Source organism: Uranotaenia lowii, chromosome 3 (assembly GCF_029784155.1).
Source record: "Uranotaenia lowii strain MFRU-FL chromosome 3, ASM2978415v1, whole genome shotgun sequence".
Lineage (NCBI taxonomy): Eukaryota > Metazoa > Arthropoda > Insecta > Diptera > Culicidae > Uranotaenia > Uranotaenia lowii.
The window spans coordinates 308700019-308719931 of NC_073693.1; the positions used below are offsets into that span (position 1 = coordinate 308700019).

General features: G+C 33.7%; 2 protein-coding genes across 3 annotated transcripts in view; both read right to left on the bottom strand.

The window, feature by feature from the left end:
- The window catches only part of LOC129756339 (location of vulva defective 1), a 760372-nt gene that overhangs the window by 515182 nt on the left and 225277 nt on the right, over nucleotides 1-19913 (bottom strand). The gene's annotated exons all lie outside the window — the stretch shown is intronic.
- LOC129753711 (uncharacterized) overlaps nucleotides 13035-19913 on the bottom strand; it is a 121763-nt gene continuing 114884 nt past the window's right edge. Inside the window, exon 2 of the mRNA XM_055749556.1 lies at nucleotides 13035-14158. Within this exon, the coding sequence (XP_055605531.1) occupies nucleotides 13035-14158 (1124 nt within the window). The remainder of the gene's footprint in view (nucleotides 14159-19913) is intronic.

Genomic DNA, 19913 nt, shown 5'->3' on the forward strand with positions numbered 1-19913 from the left:
GGAATGACTTAGATTGTCAATTTTTTAGCTGTTTTTCAACTTTTCTAAAGAATAATACTGAATCATATTCATTGCAATGTTTACTGATGAAATGAGGTTTTTTCGTTATTTTCTGCTGTAAAATATTCATCCAGCATGAGTTTTGCTTTGTTTCATTTTTTTTCACGCGATTATTGTGCTAATTGTTAAACAAAACCTTAAGCTTTCTTCTACGGCAAATAAGGTTTTGCGTCAAAACAAAAGAAAAATCGTATCGGTTTTCTTTAGCAAACGTTTGTTGCGCAATTTTAACACCATGATTTTGGAAAAAAAATTACGATCCATACATAACCATAGAAAATATCGGATCTTGCAACAATTGGTCCACTTAATCTCCTCCTGCCCCATTGTTGTACATAAGTCCACTGCAAGATTTGTATGGAAAATTCAAATTTATTAATTTGCATACCTCCAAAAACTTTGTTTGGTTGTTTTTACTGCCGAAAATAGCAATAAACTATTTGGGAGCAATTGATTGAGCCCTGAATAAGCGCTGCGTGTTTTGATTTGTACGAAGAATGAACATTTTCAATCTAAAATCACCAGAAATGTACGGAAAGTTTTAAAATCTTATTTTTCTATTTTTTAGAAATATTGTTTGGTTCTTGCAATTTAATGTGGAAAAAAACCAAACCTAACTTGTACCCCAGAAATGATATTCGATGTCATACTAACAGTTCAAAGAAAAATAAATTTAAGTGTTTTTGATTGCTAATTTGAAAGTTGTTTAACTGCAGGATTAAAATAAAAAATCGCAATTAACTGCTTTGCATAGCCAATGAGTTTGTTGATTTATATAACTTCCGCAAAAACATGTTATGAAATAATTGAAAGCTCCAGCAAGCAAAGCCTGAAATTTTACAATACTTTTCAATGGATTCTGTTTTTCCCCAGCTAACATGAAATCGTAACAGAAATGATAATCCAAATCGATTATTAGGAAATTTTCGGTTGGTTATTGAAAATGTCCTAATAATCCAATCTAATAAATCAACCAAACTGAAGTTCAAATCCGGTCGAGGGAATCTTTATTCGTTGTACTCAAATTACTTGAAATAATTTATTTTGCTTTTGTTGGAATCTTATCATATTTGTAGCTATACTAGCTGATCCGGTAAACTTCGTTTTACCTTCTAAAGTATAAATCGTAATAAATGTTTAATTTCATCTACACGTCCTTAACTGCATTCTTATGGAAATCATAACAAATAATAATGAATTTGTATTGGGACCACCTTCCATAAACACTGAGATCCTTGAAACTATTATACAAACCATCTCTGACCCAAAAAACCCTCGGATACCAAATTTCACTTCATTCCGACCGACCATTCATACGTGATGTTGTTACAAAGAAAATGCCTCCATTTTTATATATAAGATGCTATTTTGGTAAGTTTAATACAATCTTTTCATCTGGTATATTTGTTTAGATACTTATTTTGTTCCTGCGTTATACTTTCTTGAATGTTTGATGGATTTTTTAAAATGGCTATAACTTTTTTCGTGAAAAACTTTGCTTCTTGGCAAAAAATGAAGCTTAAGAATAGGTAAAATCAATATCTTATCGAAGACAAACTACATTTCAAGCTTATTTGAGTTTCCTGGATGATTTCAAATGCAAAAATTTTTTCCTCATTACGAATTTCCATACAAAATTGAACACGGTCATTAATTACATGCTACTGAAAAAAAATACTCCGAGTGTACGCAGGTCCTCCTCGAGCAATATCCATGTCTCGTCCCCGTAGAGAACAGCCTGTCTAATGAGCGTCATATACAGGTTACACTTCGTGCGAGGGCTAAGTCTTCTCAACCGCAGTTGCTTGTGGAGTCCATAGTAGGCACGACTTCCGCTGATAATTCGCCTCCGGATCTAACGGCTGGTGTCATTGTCTGCGGTCACCAGTGAGCCGAGATAGACAAAGTGTGATCTTTAAATCACTGGACAAGTGGGCTCGGTCGGTCTCGGATCCGCAGGCCAGCATGTACTTCGTCTTGGACGTATTAATCATCAACCCAATCCGTCCTGCTTCGCGTTTCAGATTGCGGTAGATCTCCTCCACCGCCGCAGATGATCTGCCGACTATATCAATGTCATCGGCAAAGCAGATAAGTTGACTGGATCTGTTGAAAATCGTGCCCCGCATTTCGCCCACCGCTCGTCGAATAACACCTTCTAGCGCCACGTTGAACATCATGCAGGATAGACCATCACCTTGTCGAAGCCCCCTGCGCGATTCGAATGAACTCGACAATTCACCCGAGATCCGCACACAGCACTGCGTTCCATCCATCGTCGCCTTGATCAGTCTGATCAGCTTCCCGGAAAAGCCGTTCTCGTCCATGATTTTCCATAGCTCGTTACGGTCGATCGTATCGTATGCGGCTTTGAAGTTGATAAATATGTGGTGCGTAGGGACTTGGTGTTCCCAGCATTTTTGGAGGATTTGCCGTAATGTGAATATCTGGTCCGTCGTCGACCGTCCCTCCATGCTTCATGGAGGCCTGATGACTTCCCACGAATCTGTTTGCTTGTGGCGTTAGGCGGCTGAGTAGGATTCGGGACAACACTTTGTAGGCGGCATTGAGGACAGTGATCGCTCGGTAGTTCTCACAGTCCAATTTGTTGCCCTTCTTGTAAATGGGGCATATTATCCCCTCCTTCCACTCCTCCGGTAGCTGTTCTATGTCCCAGATCCGGACTATCAACCGGTGTAGGCAATCGGCCAACTTGTCCGGGCCCATTTTGATGAGTTCAGCTGCGATGCCATCCTTCCATACATTCGTGAAACTTAATTTGATCAAAACGATTTTTCATCCGGAAAATTGTTGGGCAAGATTTCAATGTGGAATGAATTTTTCTTGAAAATTGATGAAATGCTACAGAGGTTACAGACGTTACAAATAATCCCACTTTCATGAAAAGATTTTCAAAATAAATTAATTTTTGAAAAGATGTATTCAATAAATCAGACGAACGATCTGAAATTTTGGACGTGGTTGAGTCCATTATTATGTAAAAATCGATCGGCTTCCAAGTGAGTCCTAAAGCAATTATTTCATAAAATAAAATCTTCTTCATAAAAGTAAAGGGGGGCAAACAGATCGCGTTCGTTTATCTTCTAACCTGTGTATAGGCATCTAAAAAAAGTTTTAATTACCTTTCAGTTCATTCTATGAAATTTCAATGACACAAAATTTGATGTTGATAGGACATTTAATGAAAAAAGCTCAATACTGGGAAATTAAGGTCAAATAACACTTCACTTAGATGGCTCCGGTTAAATTCTGTGGCAGATTCGATTTTCTGAGAAAACTTTACGAGTGATAAATGCTATTCCAGACTCTCAAACCGGCGTTTTTTTTCTTATTTTTTTATATGGAAGACCCTCCTCAAAAGGGGCCGTCTCCAAATTGGATTTCATTCGAACTAGATGTTGTCATAAAAAGCTTCGAGTGAATTCGGTTGAAATTACTAAAATACAGCATAAAAAACATGTGCTTAGCTGTGTAACGATTGGCAAATCACCCTATTAACTTTACCCAAGCTTTTATAGAAAAAAAGGAGGCATCTTCAATCCATTAGAAGAAACCGCTCCAAAAACCACGACTCTGACGGGATGCTTGGTAGAAAACTTAAATTTCATATTCTCTGGAACATCTTTAGCCTCCAAAAGGCGAAATATTGAACACCGGATCAATCGAAAAAAGTTTCTCGTCTGCTTCTTCTTCAACCTAGACAGAAATCACTTCGAGTGCTCAAGTCGCAGTGCTTTTTATCGTTCTGTTATCAAATAGCGCTTCGCTCTTGCCTTTAAGTCCTCTTTGCCCAATCTTTTCATGGCAGAATTCAAGATAATCGCTTCCCTGGCCAGCCTTTGGATTGATCTTGTTGGACTTCGCTGGATAACGCGATAAACAGTCGTAATTCGGCCGCCGCAATTTGCTTGAAAAATGTGTGGACGAGAAGAAAACTGGTCACTGATTCCTCCCTGCACATCTTACTGTGCATTCGCTATGCAGTGCTAGTAGGGCTAAGTGGGGTAATTATGAACAAAATTTCTTCATTTTGCACACTCACAGCCACCATATGTTTATTTCTTATAATAAATTCTGAAAACCTGCCAATATTGAATGTTTCCGTGCTCTTCATCATTCTAAAGAGCAACTTTTTTTTATGGTCGCAACCCACGTCCTTGAGACGTCTGTTCATACTTACCCCGTCTGTTCATATTTACCCCACTGTCTAGGGGGTAGTTATGAACACGGATTCCGGACTTGGTATAATATTTTTGAAAAGTTACACTATTTATACGTTACATTTACCCATCCCATAATAAGCCGTGTATGGTGACGTTTACATCAATTAACAGATGAAAGTTAGAGCTGATACACACACACGAAAATAAATTCTTAAAAATCGCCAAAAACAACCCAAAACAGACTGCTAATAGGGCTGGCACAAATATCAATTACTTCTTTTGTCAAACCACACACAACCTCCTCCCCCCCCCCCCCAACCCTCCCGCTTCGAAATTTCCAAAAAACCAAAAAGGGGAATCTAAAAGTTTCGAAAATATTTCGAATATCGGAAAGACTACAAGAGCAAAAAACAAATCATGGAAGACGAGAGTTTTATCACCGTTTATATTCTTCGTTTTTTTTTAAATTTTTTGATTAAAAATTTCTTGATTTAAAGGTTTTGTGCAATGATATAGCATGCATTTTTATTGCATACAAGCTTTCGTGCAATTTACTCTAATTTATTAGTTTTTCGCATTATTATTAATTAACACCTTCTTTCGGGGGTGTTCCAACTCCAAGTGACAAAAGAAGGATTCAAAATTTGTTCCGTCCTTTATTTTCGCATTTTTTATGTATGCTAATTTTTTTTATAATCATTTTCAGTTTTTTTTTTCAACCGTTTGACGGTATTCATCCGAAACGTACAGTAATCGAACTTCAACTAGTTTTTCAACCAGAATTAATTGTAAAATTCTACCATTCTCAAAGTACTGGTGAAAACCAAAATATTGGTTGAAAATTCAAGCGTTTAAAAAAAATTTGATGATGTTTCTTTAGTGAGCGTTGTGTTTTTTTAATTCGACTCGAAAGTCCGCTGCCAGGGATTCAATTATTGCAGTTCTGATACCAGCGTTTTTGGAAAAAAAAGTGTAAATACTACCGGGATATTGTGAACTAAATATGAACTTTGAAAAAATAGCCAAGGACAGGTAACATTTTACATTTTTGTCCTCACCTCTTTTGTGATATTTACTATCCACACTTTCAGTGTCGTTCAGGACAATTCCAAGGGGAGCCTTCCGGTTAAAAGAAGGAATAAATACCACGTTCTATCCTCCTACGTGGCTGAGAAAGCTTACAAGGTAATTTATGGCAGGTTTTGATTGGCCGGAAGCAATGGAAAGATCACTGTCGGATTCAACTAAAATGCCGCAGTTATCCAGTAACTAAAAACTGAAAGCAGAATTTTTTCCTCAAATTCCAGGAACGATGGTACTGTCAACTTTGGCTCAGATTCTAGAAGACGACCTGGCAGTTTCTCGAAGCACGGATGATCGGAGAGCATTTTCGAAAAACTTCTGAGGACCAAGCTGGTTTTAGACTACCGGTTAAATTGCGATATTTAAAATTCATGAAATACTTTAGTAAACTAACTTTATTGATGATCTAATAAGAAGTTTTTTTTTATTTTACGTTATCGAATTGAAATTTCTACGAAATATTGCTTTTAATTCCCAAAAACATGCCTCTTTTTAATTTTTTTCATAGAAAACGGTTATTTTCCAACCGTTTTTCAGATTTGGTATACGATTGTAAAATAGCCATTATCCAAGTTCTTCTTAAAATCTAATTTTATGAGTTTTCGCTGAAAGCACATAACACGAGTTTACCCGGGAAAACTTCGATTATGGTAATTTTTAAGCATTCATGGTTTAACATATTCGAGCGTGTAAGTCAGCAAACCAGAAGGTGTCAAAAAGTAAACGGGAAATTAATAACAGTCAAATTTACCGAGAAGCAGAGGTGATTTTTTTCCACCCGTCTTACTCGGTAAATTTTACCTTTTTTTCATCCACCTTGCAAAAAGGTGCATTTTACCTTCTTTCACCTAGAAAAAAGATAAATTTTACCGTTTGGGATTCACTGACCAAAAATGTACATTCTATCGGTTGCTCATTCACTGGATTAAAAGCACTGATTAACTGATGTACAAGCTCGAACAAAAAATCTTCAGAAACCTGTGTAAAATTTCCAGTGATCTCTTTTAACCCTCCAAAGCCGTTCGGGTCAATATGACCCGAAGCGCACATTTCAAACATCTTTATCATCATTCCAATATACTGATGAACTGGTAGTTTTGACAGACCAAGTATCTATTATATAAAATTCTCTTGTAACGGTGTTTGTAGTACTACTCCTCCGAAATGACCCAACCGATTCAAATGAAATTATTTTTAGAATATTCTGTGGGCATGCGAATCGGTTTATATCGAATAAAAACAACAAAAAGTCGCATCAATTGTCCGTTATCATTAAATTTGTAATAAATTGAATTAAATTAAAGTCATGGCCTTCAATTTTTTCGAGATTTTCTTTACTTTGGGCGCCGGGCGGGCAGTTTGTTTTTCGTCTCCAAGGTCCAGGCGTCGCAAGCAAACGTCGTAGGAGGTTAGTAACTATGGCATAGCATACTGTTTAGTGGGAATATTTGGGCGCGCATTTCTCAACCAAGCATAATTTCGATGCATGTGGTGACCACATGAAGCCTAGATGTGTTTTTTCTTCTTGATTCCTAGATCATTTGTACAGCACATATGTAGTAATGAATGACGCCCAGATGTGACCCAGATTAATATTTTGCCGATCAAATCAAAACCATTCAAACGATTTGAAAAAATTAAAACTTCAATTCGTGTTATTTCAAGAAGGAATTGTTGTCTAAATAATATGAATTTAGTACTGATGCGTATGAAATAATGGTATGACTCTTTGCGGACTTTTGAAAAAAGAAAAGTGGAAAGACTTGGTTTATAATCCAAAACGCTAGAAATATTTTTCAAACATGTACAAATGTGCTTCACAGAAGTTGTATCATGCGCCATTAAATTTATAGAACAACCACAAAATCCGTTGCAAATGAACAGACACATGAACTGAACAAAAGCCTGTACTTTAAAATGGGTTATATGAGATTGATGTTCATTTGAAGGCCGAATGCAAAGAAGTGCAAACGTTCAACATTTACAAAAAATGTATACATGATTTCTAAATTTATAAATGGTTGGGCCCAAAGAAACAATCTGACTAAATAAACTTAACTTTTTTTTTAAATCGTTCACCAAAAAACTGTTTACAGGTTCCCTGTTTGTTTATACAGAGTTCAAGTACGTACTTAACATAAATGTGTGTTTTTGTTTAACATATTTTGGTTACGTAGGTGAGACTTTAGATCCGATTTTTTGTTGACATATTTTTTTTTGTGATTGATATTCCAGAAGCATAATTTTATTAAGTAGCAGTAGCTGAATTTTTTTTTTGATAAGTTTTTGTTATGACCTGAAAGTGTTGAAAATAATATTAACTCCTGTCATTTCACACGGTGAAACAAGTGGCAATGCGCCTTTAAGTCATGAAACATATTCCATTTTTTCTCTAAAATAGTCAGATAGGGTAGGTATCCCGAGTGTTAAATCTGAACGGATAATTAAAATTTTTAAATGTTGAGGTAAATTTACATATACTATCCAGAAAAAAATAAAGAACTCATGAAATCATCGTAGCCTTGAAAGATAAGTTTTTTTTATGTATTTAATTTTTTAAAACCTGCATTCCAATTAAATCTAATTGATTCTTGAAAATATCACATAATCTTAAACAGAATCGCAAATCACCTTCAACACTGTTCAGGAAAATTTTAAATCAGACAACAATGGTTTCAATTGGCAGGTATGTATTTAAGGATAAAAAAGAAGATAAAAATGCTTTAATTCGGTTGAATAATAAAAAAATTAATCATATCTTTTCTCCTTTCAAAAGCAAATTAAATTTCTTCAAATTAAAATCTTTGAATAATAACCCAATAAATCAAGACTTCTTGATTTAACTAGCATTTTTTGCTAAAAAAAGGGCGAACCTTTTTTTTTGGACATGATTTTGATGAAAATATGGATATAAATAACCACTGCTTCCAAATGTGAGGAAAGTGAAGCTGCTTGAAAATGGTTTGAAAAAAATCATCTCTAATGTTTTTATTTCTTCAGTTCTAAAAAATATACCATCAAAAGCTACTCGGGAGCTAAAAGTGCTGCGCTAGGCAGAATATTGAGCAAACACTCCAAAAATTGTCCCGATATTCTAAATTCTTCTTCCATAAAGTTTCATATGCAATAAATTCCAATAAATGAGAAATTTTTGATTTCGATTTAAACCTTAAAGTGAACTCGAGCAAAGCGGAGTCAATCAACTAAATTGTATACAATAAATGAAACATAGATATAATCAACATATGTTATTTATGGAACAAGTAATAAAGAGTGGATTTTTTTTAGCATGAGGTTTGCCAAGTTTGATGGTAACGTTGAGTGCTGAAAAAATCGAATTTGCAACGGGAAGCTGATACCTGATATCATTCGGCAATATTCAAAGCATCCGAATCAAAGAAATGTAAATGAAAAGGATTCATGTGAGATGTATGTGAAATTTATTGGAGATATTTTTTGAATAATCTGTTAAAAGACCCGTACAATTGAGTTAAAATTCCTAGATTTGATCCCGATATAATTGAGCGGGCCAATTCGAGAAAACGGAAAAGATGGGTATGTTTAAAAACTAGGACATGTTCAAGAAAGCGAGACGATTAACAACTCAAGATTTGATGCTTTTTTTAAGTCAAACAGCGAAAAAAAAACTTGAAATCGACGCCAAGTTTAAAATGGTAAGACAAAGTTTACCGGGTCTGCTAGTGTTCTATAAAAATAATGATCAAATTAACACCAAAAAACTAAAATTTGAGTTTTTAAAATCGGTTCATTGAGAAATGAAATACAGCTAAGCAAAGCCAAAACTGGATGTCGTTTTTTTAATGTAAGACTTTTTTCTACCGGAAGATCTGTCATAGCGGTAAAAACTTTCATTGGACCCCAACCTATCTATACATTGTTGGATAGATGGATTCTTGACAATTTCAAACATCAATGAAAAAATTAAATACAGAAAAGCTGTCAGAAGTTATGAGTATTTTAAAAATAAAATTGATTTTTCGGACTTTATACTTTCTGAACCAGTTTCTGAAAACCTGGTAATACATATCGACTTTATTTTGAAATGTTGAGTAATTAGAATAAATTACCTACACAATGAATATAATATCATCAAAATCGGTTAACATTTACAGCCAGGAGAACGAAATCAAATTACAACTCATATTTCCCCGAAACGGATATTTAGCGAACGGCTTTGGAAGGTTAAAGAAGCCGTTGAAAAGTGACGAAAAACCAGTGCCATCTATTGCTTGACTTGTAACTTTTGAACGGCGCAATAGATGGCACTGTTGCTAGATAGCTCTTTTGAAAGTAAGAATTTTTCAAGAGGGCGCAATGCTGTTTGAACTCATTAATAAAAAAACTTTAATTACAATTAGGTGAATTGCTCTATATAAGGCTGGAACAAATATCAATTTCTTCTTTTGTCTCCCCCCCCTTCGAAATTTCCAAAAACCCGAAGGGGGAAATAAATAAAGTTTAAAGTATTTCATGGAAATTTTGATAAAAAATTCAAGTATTTGAAAGATTACAAGACAAAAAAGAAATTTTGGAAAATGGAAGTAATTTCACCATGTGTATTCTTGATTTTATTGAATTTTTTGATGAAAAATTACTTTATTTATAGGTTTTGTGCAATGATGAAGTATGCATCTTTTTTTGCATACAATCTTTTGTGCAATTTATTCAAATTTATTTGTTTTTAGCATTATTTTTTATTTCCCCCCCCCCCTCGCGATGTTCCAACTCTGAGTGACAAAAGAAGGATTTGAAATTTGTTCCGGCCTAATTAGATGAACTACGAATAAATTTCAGCTGAGAAAAATAGCATCATTATAATGTTCTCACGAAAAAGACTAACGAAATGATTATTATAAAATTCCAGAAACGTATTCAAAATTCCAAATGCTATCATTTAAACAAGCCGAATCAACTTTTGAAGTACCTGATTCTTGGAAGAGCGCAACTGTATATGATCTCAAAAATTTATGAACTAACATCGTAGAAAAATGGATGGCTTCAATATATTAACAACAAGGTAAATTCATCTGGCTCATTTTACCTTGATTCTTTTTCAACAAGCCAGACGAACCAATTATTTTATCCAGTTGAGCTTAAAATTAACAATCCAACGAAGAAATACAGATTCTAGGCTTCTCTGAGCAGGCATTTTCACGCATCATAACCGGTTGTATTAGGTGCTTCATGCTAGTTTGAAACAATCCGAAAAACAGCTTTAATCGTAAAATTTTGATAACGCAAACCAGAAATGTGTAACGAATCTTCAACATCAATTTGCTCGAAACTCGTCAAATAGATACGACCTCTTCTTAATTGACTAAAAGTTTGTTATTTTGTTTTTTTTACATTTCATTTTCTTCTTGACAGTTCTCTCTGGTGTCCTTGGAGACAACTGGTGGCTCAACCAAAAAACATAAAATTGATTCAAAACGGTCGTCGGGACTTTACACACTTTTCAAGGCTTAGCTTGTACATCAGTTCAGCAGTGTTAAAAGGTTCTGTTTTGGCTTGACACCAAATTTTATTTTTTTAATATTGTTTGTTAATTTGGTAATAAATGTTTGAAATAAAGTTCTTCTTTATGACAATCCAGCTCAGTCAACGGTTTGTTTTCCTTGAAAGTTCCGTTTTGTCGGATGATTACACTTTTACTTGATGCCGGACACTAACCCTGCATTCTCCGTGTCCTTAAGCGCAACCATGGTAACAGAATCCTTCTAAATTGGTTAGCACATTAGTTCTCTCCTCCGTTTGGCTCATCCCGTCAACTGGGGGATAATTTTGAATGTCTGTGGCTGTTCCGTAATGATGTGGAAAACTGAAGCTCACTGAACCAATCTGTAATGGAAGTAAAGTTTACAAGAATAACTAAATGAAATTTAAGCTAAATTTACCGTCCTACCTATTTTCATATTTTGGGCAGGAATGCAAAACTTGTTCCTCTATGAAGTAACAGCTTAACCTCACGAAATGATTCCATAAAATAGTTAGCTTTTTTCTGAGTGGGTTGTACAGAGTTGTATAGCTCAATCCAGGTTAATTTCACCTCGCTACAAGGTGAGTTTTACTTCGAAGAGGTAAAAAGTACCTTGTTTGGATTCTTTTTTTTTTCTTGGTAAATTTTACCGTTTTATTCTGTTCAAACTTCCCCTTTGTTGTGAGGTAAGCTTTAGCTTTTTCTAGGCGACTTTTACCATTTTTGACTGCTTAATTCAGGTAAACTTTACCAAGTTGTAAGGTGAGTTACACCTCGACGAGGTAAAAGTTACCTTTTTATCACGATTTTACCATCTTATTATTTTCCGTGTAGTACTTTTCGATACAGTTTTCTAAACAGTGTCGAAAACTGCAACTTAAGTTTTTATGATATTGGAAAGAAAATATTAATATTATTGAAAACCTAGAATGCTTAGCGGAGAAAATAATGAATCAATTGTTTATTTAACAAACATAGGAAATTGGAAATAACCATAAAAAAATTTCACAAATTTTACCAGCAATTAGTCGATATTTACAACTTCGTCGAGATTATTGTAATCAAATGATGATGATTTGGGAGTTTCTCTTGTAAAAAAACACTTGTAAGGTTCAGCACAGCAAAAAATCCAAGTGAAATCTCATTGGTCCTAGGCATAAGTCGTGTAATAAATGCGTAAATTGAAAAAAAATCCTTAAATTTGAGAATGGCCGATCAACCTGAGTCCATGGACCTTCCCCTCTTTCTTAACTTTTTTATTATAGCTATTTTAGTGAAAGTTGGGAAAATTTAGATTGCCACACAAAATAAGCTGTAACTTTGTCAAATTCTACGTTTTGATCTCAAATTTTTATAAGATTATGTTAGAAGGTAGATTCTTGGCCCAGAAATTTTATTTTTGACAATTTATTTTTTCAAGATAACCAAAATTTCGATGTTTTGTCATTTTCAAGTCTGTTGGCATCAACATCCAAATTGATTCATTTGTTTGTTGTCCTCTAAAGGCTGAACCGTCTTAAAAATTACAGAGCTGAAATTTGGCATGGATGCTCAAATGATGAAAAATATTTTGAGATTTTCGGTTGACCCCTTCTTACAGGGGTCGTCCTTACAAGACAAATATTGTTTTAGAGATATAAGCGTAATTAAACCTCGGATTGTGATGAAAATGTGCACATGAGTGTTTTGAGGAACGAGCAAGCCATGCCTGGTATCGAATTCGGGCCGGCAAAAGGGATCGTCCATATTAACTATTCACTATTTATGCAAAATTACTGCTCAAATACATTGGATTGGGATGGAAATATGCACACGGGAGTGGGAAGGGACGGGTTATTGATTTCAGGAGTCAAATTTTGGATCAGGAGTCGGAACACAAAAAAAATGTCGTTAAACGAAAGGGTTAAGTGGTGTTTTTACAGCGATTTCTGCACTAAAATTTTCTTGTTGATGATCTCATTTGCTATTTTTGTCACATGGATAAATGATCAGACAAATCAGTTTTTTTTTTTCAAGGGATTTCAATAACTGGGGTTAAGACACTATTTTCATTGAAAACTTTGAAAATTCACCACATTTTACAATTTTAATTCAGTTTTTTTTTTTGAAGTTCGCAAAAATAAACGTTTTGACAAATTCCGTTACACAATTGTTGATCAACAACGTTCTTGAAAGTTTAGAAACTTATTGGTTCAACAACTTTTTACAACCTACAAACTATTCAGCTTATTACTGATATCTAACAAAATTTGCGTCTCCTTGTGCTCCAGATTTCCAATTTCCTTTCTGCCCTTCACATAGCTAGAAACAGAACTCCTGTACGGTAGCATTTTCCGATCAACCGCTCTCTGATAGGCCCAGAGCTTCCATTTATTATCGGTCGCTACCAGAAATTCGATCATTTGATCTACAGTCCGAAAATTTTCCGGCAATTGTAAGCTTTGCCCAACTCGCTTCATCAGCTGGTCGGACATCTCATCGAGGGCCGCCTTAAATGGGGCAACGTAATCTCGGGTATTGCTGACCCAGGATGCGATCACTGCCTGTGCTTTTCCTTCAATCCAAGGTAGAATGTTCTGGATATGTTCTTTCTGATCGTCACTGATTGTTAAATTCTCTGTCAACGTTTGTTCGAAGATTCGAATATGGGAAGCAAGCTTCACATGGATTTCTCCGAGCTGCGGCAAGTTCTCTGCAACCGCGTACATCCTTTTGTAAGCTTCACTACGAGTGTCTGGTTCTTTGATGGAAGCCGTAAAATCTATAAGCGGAATGATTTTATTAGGAGAATTTGTTAAAACACTTTTGACGATGGCAATAATTGCATCTGGTTTTAACGCTTTCGATTTTTCGATAGCATTGTCGATGTCATTGTTCTGAACATACATAACGCTCAACATTTCCTTTGCGTCATCAACTTTGGACGTTACGTGCTGCAATGCTGTATTAAGTTCAGTTTTATTTGCCTGCAATTCGACAATCACTTTTCCAAATTCCTCAATTTTTTGTCGCTGCTCTTCAATAACCTGTTGCTTAAATTCGTTAAATTCACTAGTCATGTTTCTTAGAATTTGCTCGTATTCAATCTTTTTGGCATTGAATTCTTCTTGCGCCAGGATGTTCTGTTTCAGCAAAACTTTCTTCTGCGACAAATGTTTCAGATTCACACCAATTCGCTTCATCACCGTCTGACATTTCTTATTGGAGTTTTCAAAGGTCCTGCTTTCGGAAGTTTTATCATTTTTGCTCAGATTTTCCAAAGAAGTTTTGATATATTCTAGGTCAGCTTCGGAAACTGTACACAATTCAGTATCTGTCGACTGACTCGAGGGAACTATCACAAAAAATAAACAGAAAATCAATGATAGCCTGTGTTCCATTTATTTTTTTTTCGAACGTCTTAGCGATTTTGTTTTAAAAAAATGACATCCGTTTGCCGTTTCTCTTCTCTTATAAAGAAGATCTATCGATCGAAACCAACTGAACAAATTGTCGGGACATGTTTGCTATACAACCAACTGTAAAAGTATCGTTCTTGATATTGTTAATCTTACACAATCTTTGACGTATAATTCCCACAATTTTGTAAAATGTTCAATTCTTTCGTTCAGTCCAAAAAGTAAGATCACGCTACTGTGTGTCTCACCGTCGAGTTTGAAGTTAGATCTAACACATGATGATTAGAATTTCATATACAAAAGTATTGAATCATACACTGAGCCAATATGTTAAAACGCATCCAAAAACCGTTTACCATTGTTTTCATAATACTATCATAAAAAAATCATTTCGGAAGCGAAAATAAATAGTAATTGTAATAACTTACCTTGAGTTTTTTGTTTGGTTTTGCAAACAAAGTGAATAAATCCGGGCAAAATCAGAGCTTCTGTAAACGAAACCCAGGCAACAGGGCCCCTTTCCGAACCTTTTCCAAACTTTGGATCAAATCCGAACAATCAAGCAAACTTAATTTGAAACAATTTGGTGACATGTATTTAAAAGGGTTGAAATGTTAGACTCATTGCTTAGTGGTCTAATAATGAATTTTAGCTGGAAACAATTATTAACATCTTCCTCTTAAGTTCGATGCATTTGAAGCCCTAGACGAACTTTAACAACAAGTAAAGGCGGTTTTTTTGACTGAAATTTTTTTTAGGGTGGTTCAGAAAATTACTGAGATATGAAAATAATTTTCCAACTGTGATAAGATTGAGGTTTAAATTATTCTACAATATTGTAGAACATATTATCACGCCAGAACTAAACTTTACTTGGAAAGTCCGGACTTTCGACTTCCGACTGATTTTTTTTAGAACACAAACACATACAGGATCACAATGAAACTTATTGTTTCCTTGAAGAGATTCTTTTTTACTTAACTCTAATAGTACATCTTCCGAGAATATGCCGAGCCGAGAATATGATGGAGAATATGATTACAAACGCTAATACTACCAACCCACAGAAAGTGTACTTTGTATGCCGTGACCAGGATTCGATCTCATGATCGCTGGCTTAGGAGATTTGAAGGCTATCCTCTACGCCACGGACTGCGGCTTCCGACAAAGAAAAATTAAGTATAACACTGTCGGAAGTCAACCAGCGACGTTTCGTAAATTTTTATTTTGATGCACTATAATAAATTATGATACTTTGTCGAAGTCTTAAAACATCTATCTCTTGAACTGAAAAATTTATGACAACTTTCTTGAAGTTCTTGAAGTAAGGGTGGTAATATAATCAGATTTCTCTTGATATCTTTTCATGGTGATATTTAATCAAAATCTTTCGTTGAACATCATTTCAGTTCATTACGATGCGCATCTTTTAATGAAAACGAATAACCAAACATTGTTTTAGTTTTGTAATTATGAAGTTATGAAAAATGACTCTTTCAAAGCTTCAATAACTCCAAATGGAGCAAGTCGAAAATTTTATCTTTGGGGGAATTTAAAAGTTTATGTTACAATCTTAACAATATAAATAAACTGGAGATCTGTTTTCTGTTAAATGTTTTCAATCGTTGTATGAAATTTACTTAAAAATAGCCAAAATCTCTATAAAAATTCAACGAATTTGTACATTTTTTTCAAGTGCTCAGACCGATTGGTGTTAAATTTGGCATGGAGTATTGTTTTGAATGAAGAATGGTATCTGTGAGTTTTGAGTCGGTCGTACTCAAGGAAGGGAGAGCTCCCATCATGGCCGTAGGAACGGGGAGGAGTTTTGGAGGTTAAACACTACCCATAAAGGTCTAAAAATGCCAAGCGTTTTTAATTTTTGGGTAAACTCAAAATTTGAAATTCTTAATCAAATTTGATGAATAACTAAAATGAGTCAAGAGTAACAATCTCGATTCCTAAACCTCGAAATCTCATCCCAGAGGTCTACAATTCAACGACAATTGTTTCAAAACAAATCTCATTTGCTGATATAAATTTAGTCCCAAATATTGAATTCCAATAAAGTTAGAAAAAGCTTCGCAGATTTTCCGGATTTCAACCAGATTTTTTAAATCTATTTACAAAATCAAACAAAAATTTAAATTGAGTTCTTAGAATTATGTATCCTGCGTCCAAAACATTTTTTAAAACAAATTTCGTCGAAATACATATGAACGATTTTATGATTCTGAATCGGCAGATGTGTTTCGATAGAAAAAAACAGTATCCCAAGTATTTTTTTTTCTTTCTTTTAATAGAATAATTCCAAAATTTGCCTGAATATTGGCCTCATTTTTAGGAAAAGTTTGGAACAATATGCCCGGATTTTTCAAGTTTTTAGGATCAAATATCTCGGAATTGCCCAGCCTGGATACTTGCCAAAAAATACCAAGTAGTTATCCAGTTTAATGTTCTGGATTTTCAGTTTAGATCATAATTGATATAGAATTCTGATTCGAATCTTATTTTTGCATTTCTAATTAAAATAAGATGGTTGTCAAATTCGAAACTTATAGTTTAGGATCATGCAAAGAAAATATTCAAAATTCAAACCATTTTTAGGATTTGAATTTGATATTTTTATTGAAAATTTACAGACAGAGTTTAAAATTAAGAAAAATTCCATAAAAAAAATTTGAAACAATTCCTTAAATCACTATGTCATTTAAGTTCATAAATTCAAATGAGAATTTATAATTGAAAAACGAAATCATATTGAAAACCATAAATTCAGAATCAAACAAGAAATTTCTGGTTGAGGGTACTGATATCAAGTTTCGCTTTAGGTTTCAAATTTATAGGAATTCTTATCTGGAATTTATATTCAGGTTTTGATTTTGTTTGGAAGGAGCTTGAAAATCCAGTTTTGCACCGATTTCTTAAGCCTCTTTCAGCCGATTTTTTTTTCGTCTTTATTAGAGAGACTTCCAGCCTTTGGCTGGGTATCAGCCGATTTCTAGTATCAGCCGATTTCTTTTTATTAAAGTTTTCCATGAAGCTTTAACTATGAAAACTGGTAAAAAGCTGTATTTTTTTGTTCGTCTCATACAAAATCCACATAATTCCTTACAAAAGTCAGGTTATATCTGGTCCAAATTTCGCATGGGACCAAGTACATATTTTAATTTGTATAATTTTGTAATTCAGTTAAAAGTCTATTTTGTGGGATTTTAATAAGGGGTTTGATTTGGATTTTTAGTTACTTGCTTTTAAGTGGAAATACTAGTTGACCCTGTGTGCTTTTCTACCCTTTTTATGAAAAAAATTAAGTTCTACAAAATCATTTCAAAAGTTCTTTATAATTATTATAATTAAAATATACTTCCTTTTGAATCAAATTACATTATTCAAAAGCACACTATTTTTCATGTCATCTGAGCGTTCAGATTGTTTTGAGTCTCAACAAAACTTGAAGGTTTGAAGGTTGAAGGAGCCACCGTTTAGAAAAAAAAATAGGAGGGATCTTCAATACAATACGTAAAACCTTTGAATTAAGAACAAAATCGCTCCTTTTTGAACTGGTAGGAGTTTTAAATTCAGGCAAATTTGTACATGTACATAGTAAAAAAAAATGTTATAAATTTTATGAAAACACCTAGACATTGGTTTTGTTAAAAATATGTATGTTACATTTATTGAATATGAGATTTTTCATTCATTTAAATGGTAAGCGTCTATGAATACATTATATCATCTTTTTCTGTAAAAACTTATTTGTCAATTCAATAAACCATCTCATCATCTCAAAACGAGTCCGTTTATCTACTTTAACAAAAATTCTTCAAAGATTGTTAAAATTTTGTAAATTTTTTGTTAATTTTGTATGGGAGCCCCCCTTCCTTTTCGGATTCGGAAAAGTTCCAAAGTTTTATAGAAACCATTGCCGGTCTTGAAAACGGCTATATAAGAAATTTCACGTTGATCGGTTTATTGTTTTCCAAAACTTGTGTCAAACTTTTGGTAATTTTGTATGGGAGACCCCTCTACCCCTTCTTTATAGATTAGAAGGGGTCTGAAAGTATGATAGAAACCATTTTCGGTCTTGAAAACGGGTACACACATGTGAAATTTTAACATTGATCGGTTTAGTAGTTTCCGGAATTGGTTCGAATTGTGTCATATTTTTATTATTTGGTATGGGAGCCCCCCTTCTTTATAGTCGGAGTGATTTGAAAGTATTTTAGAAACCATTTCCGACCCCGCAACTTTTACATACAAAATTTCACATTGATCGGTTCAGTAGTTTTCGAGCCTATAGGGAACAGACAGACAGACAAACATTCATTTTTAAATAGATGAAAGTTTTATGTTTGATATAAAAAGTTTATCTATAAAATTTAACATGTTCAAATGGTTTTTGAATCTCATTGCATCCATTTCATTTATTTATTTTTGTTTTATCATAATGCTAGCAAGTAATACAAGCTATTAGCAGTTTTCTAATTCTAATATAGATATATGAAGAACTTGATCTTTTTTAAAGATTTTAATTCAAATCACAGATAACTACCTGATCCAAGACTCCCAAAAGTTATTTTATAAAATCGATGAGAATTTTATTTCCATGATTCTCGAACCAAGTGTTCAACAAGTGCAATTTATTATGTTTTTATTAGAAACGTTTCAAAACAACCGTGTTTATGTGACAAAAAGTTTCTTATTTACGTAAAAAATTTGAAAATAGAATTCTTTTTTTGAAGTGGATTGTAATGTTAAACTAGAAGAAATACTACAATAGTATTGGAATAAAACGTCTTGAACGTTTTCGAAAAATAGCAAATTAATTTTCGTGACGTCACAACGCACTCTTTACCCGGGGACAACTCACAACCTTCTGAATCGATTTTCATTCTGAAAATTGCATTGAATTCCTTTCAAAAAGTTCAAAAAGACCCCCAATTTTCAACAATATGTGACGTTTAAGAAATCATGAATTGAAAAAACAGTAGAATTCCCGTAACGTCATAACGCTTTAAAATAGATACCTTTAATCACCTATTCAAGAGCGTTAACATGCAGTGATTATACTTTATCTCATATCATGCTTAAAAGATAGCTTTTTTAACATCATGTTCTATTTTTTTTTTTTTTTTTTTTGACATAGCTAGATTTTTGACGAAGTTATGTTTCAGTAAAGGATAATAGTTGAAATCATTTTTTTTCATACTCACACCTTGAACAATAACATACTGAATTCTAAAAAAGTTGGCTGAAAATATTTTGAGAGAAAATGAAGCTCAAGAAATAATATCTTATGGCGTGCAATTTATTTATATAATAATCGGGTGCTTGGAATGCTTGGAATGGGTCAATATTATTTAGAATAATTTGAAAAAAAAATCAGTCTATTTTTTGTTTTTGATTATAAACGATATTTTTTTTTAAATAATTTACATAATCATTTATTTTCATGTTATCATTTTTATCTTTTTTTAATTTGAATTATGGTTTTAGTAGCAAGATGGAAGGCAGTTATGTCGTGAGACGGAATACTATGTAAATAAATAAAAAAAATAATAGCAGGATGGAATAAAATTCCTTTTTCATTGAGTGTTTATGATAATGTGATTATTGCTCACTAAACTTGAAATTCGAAGACCCCTCCCCTTCAACTCATATTGCAAATAATATTTATTGTTTATGATG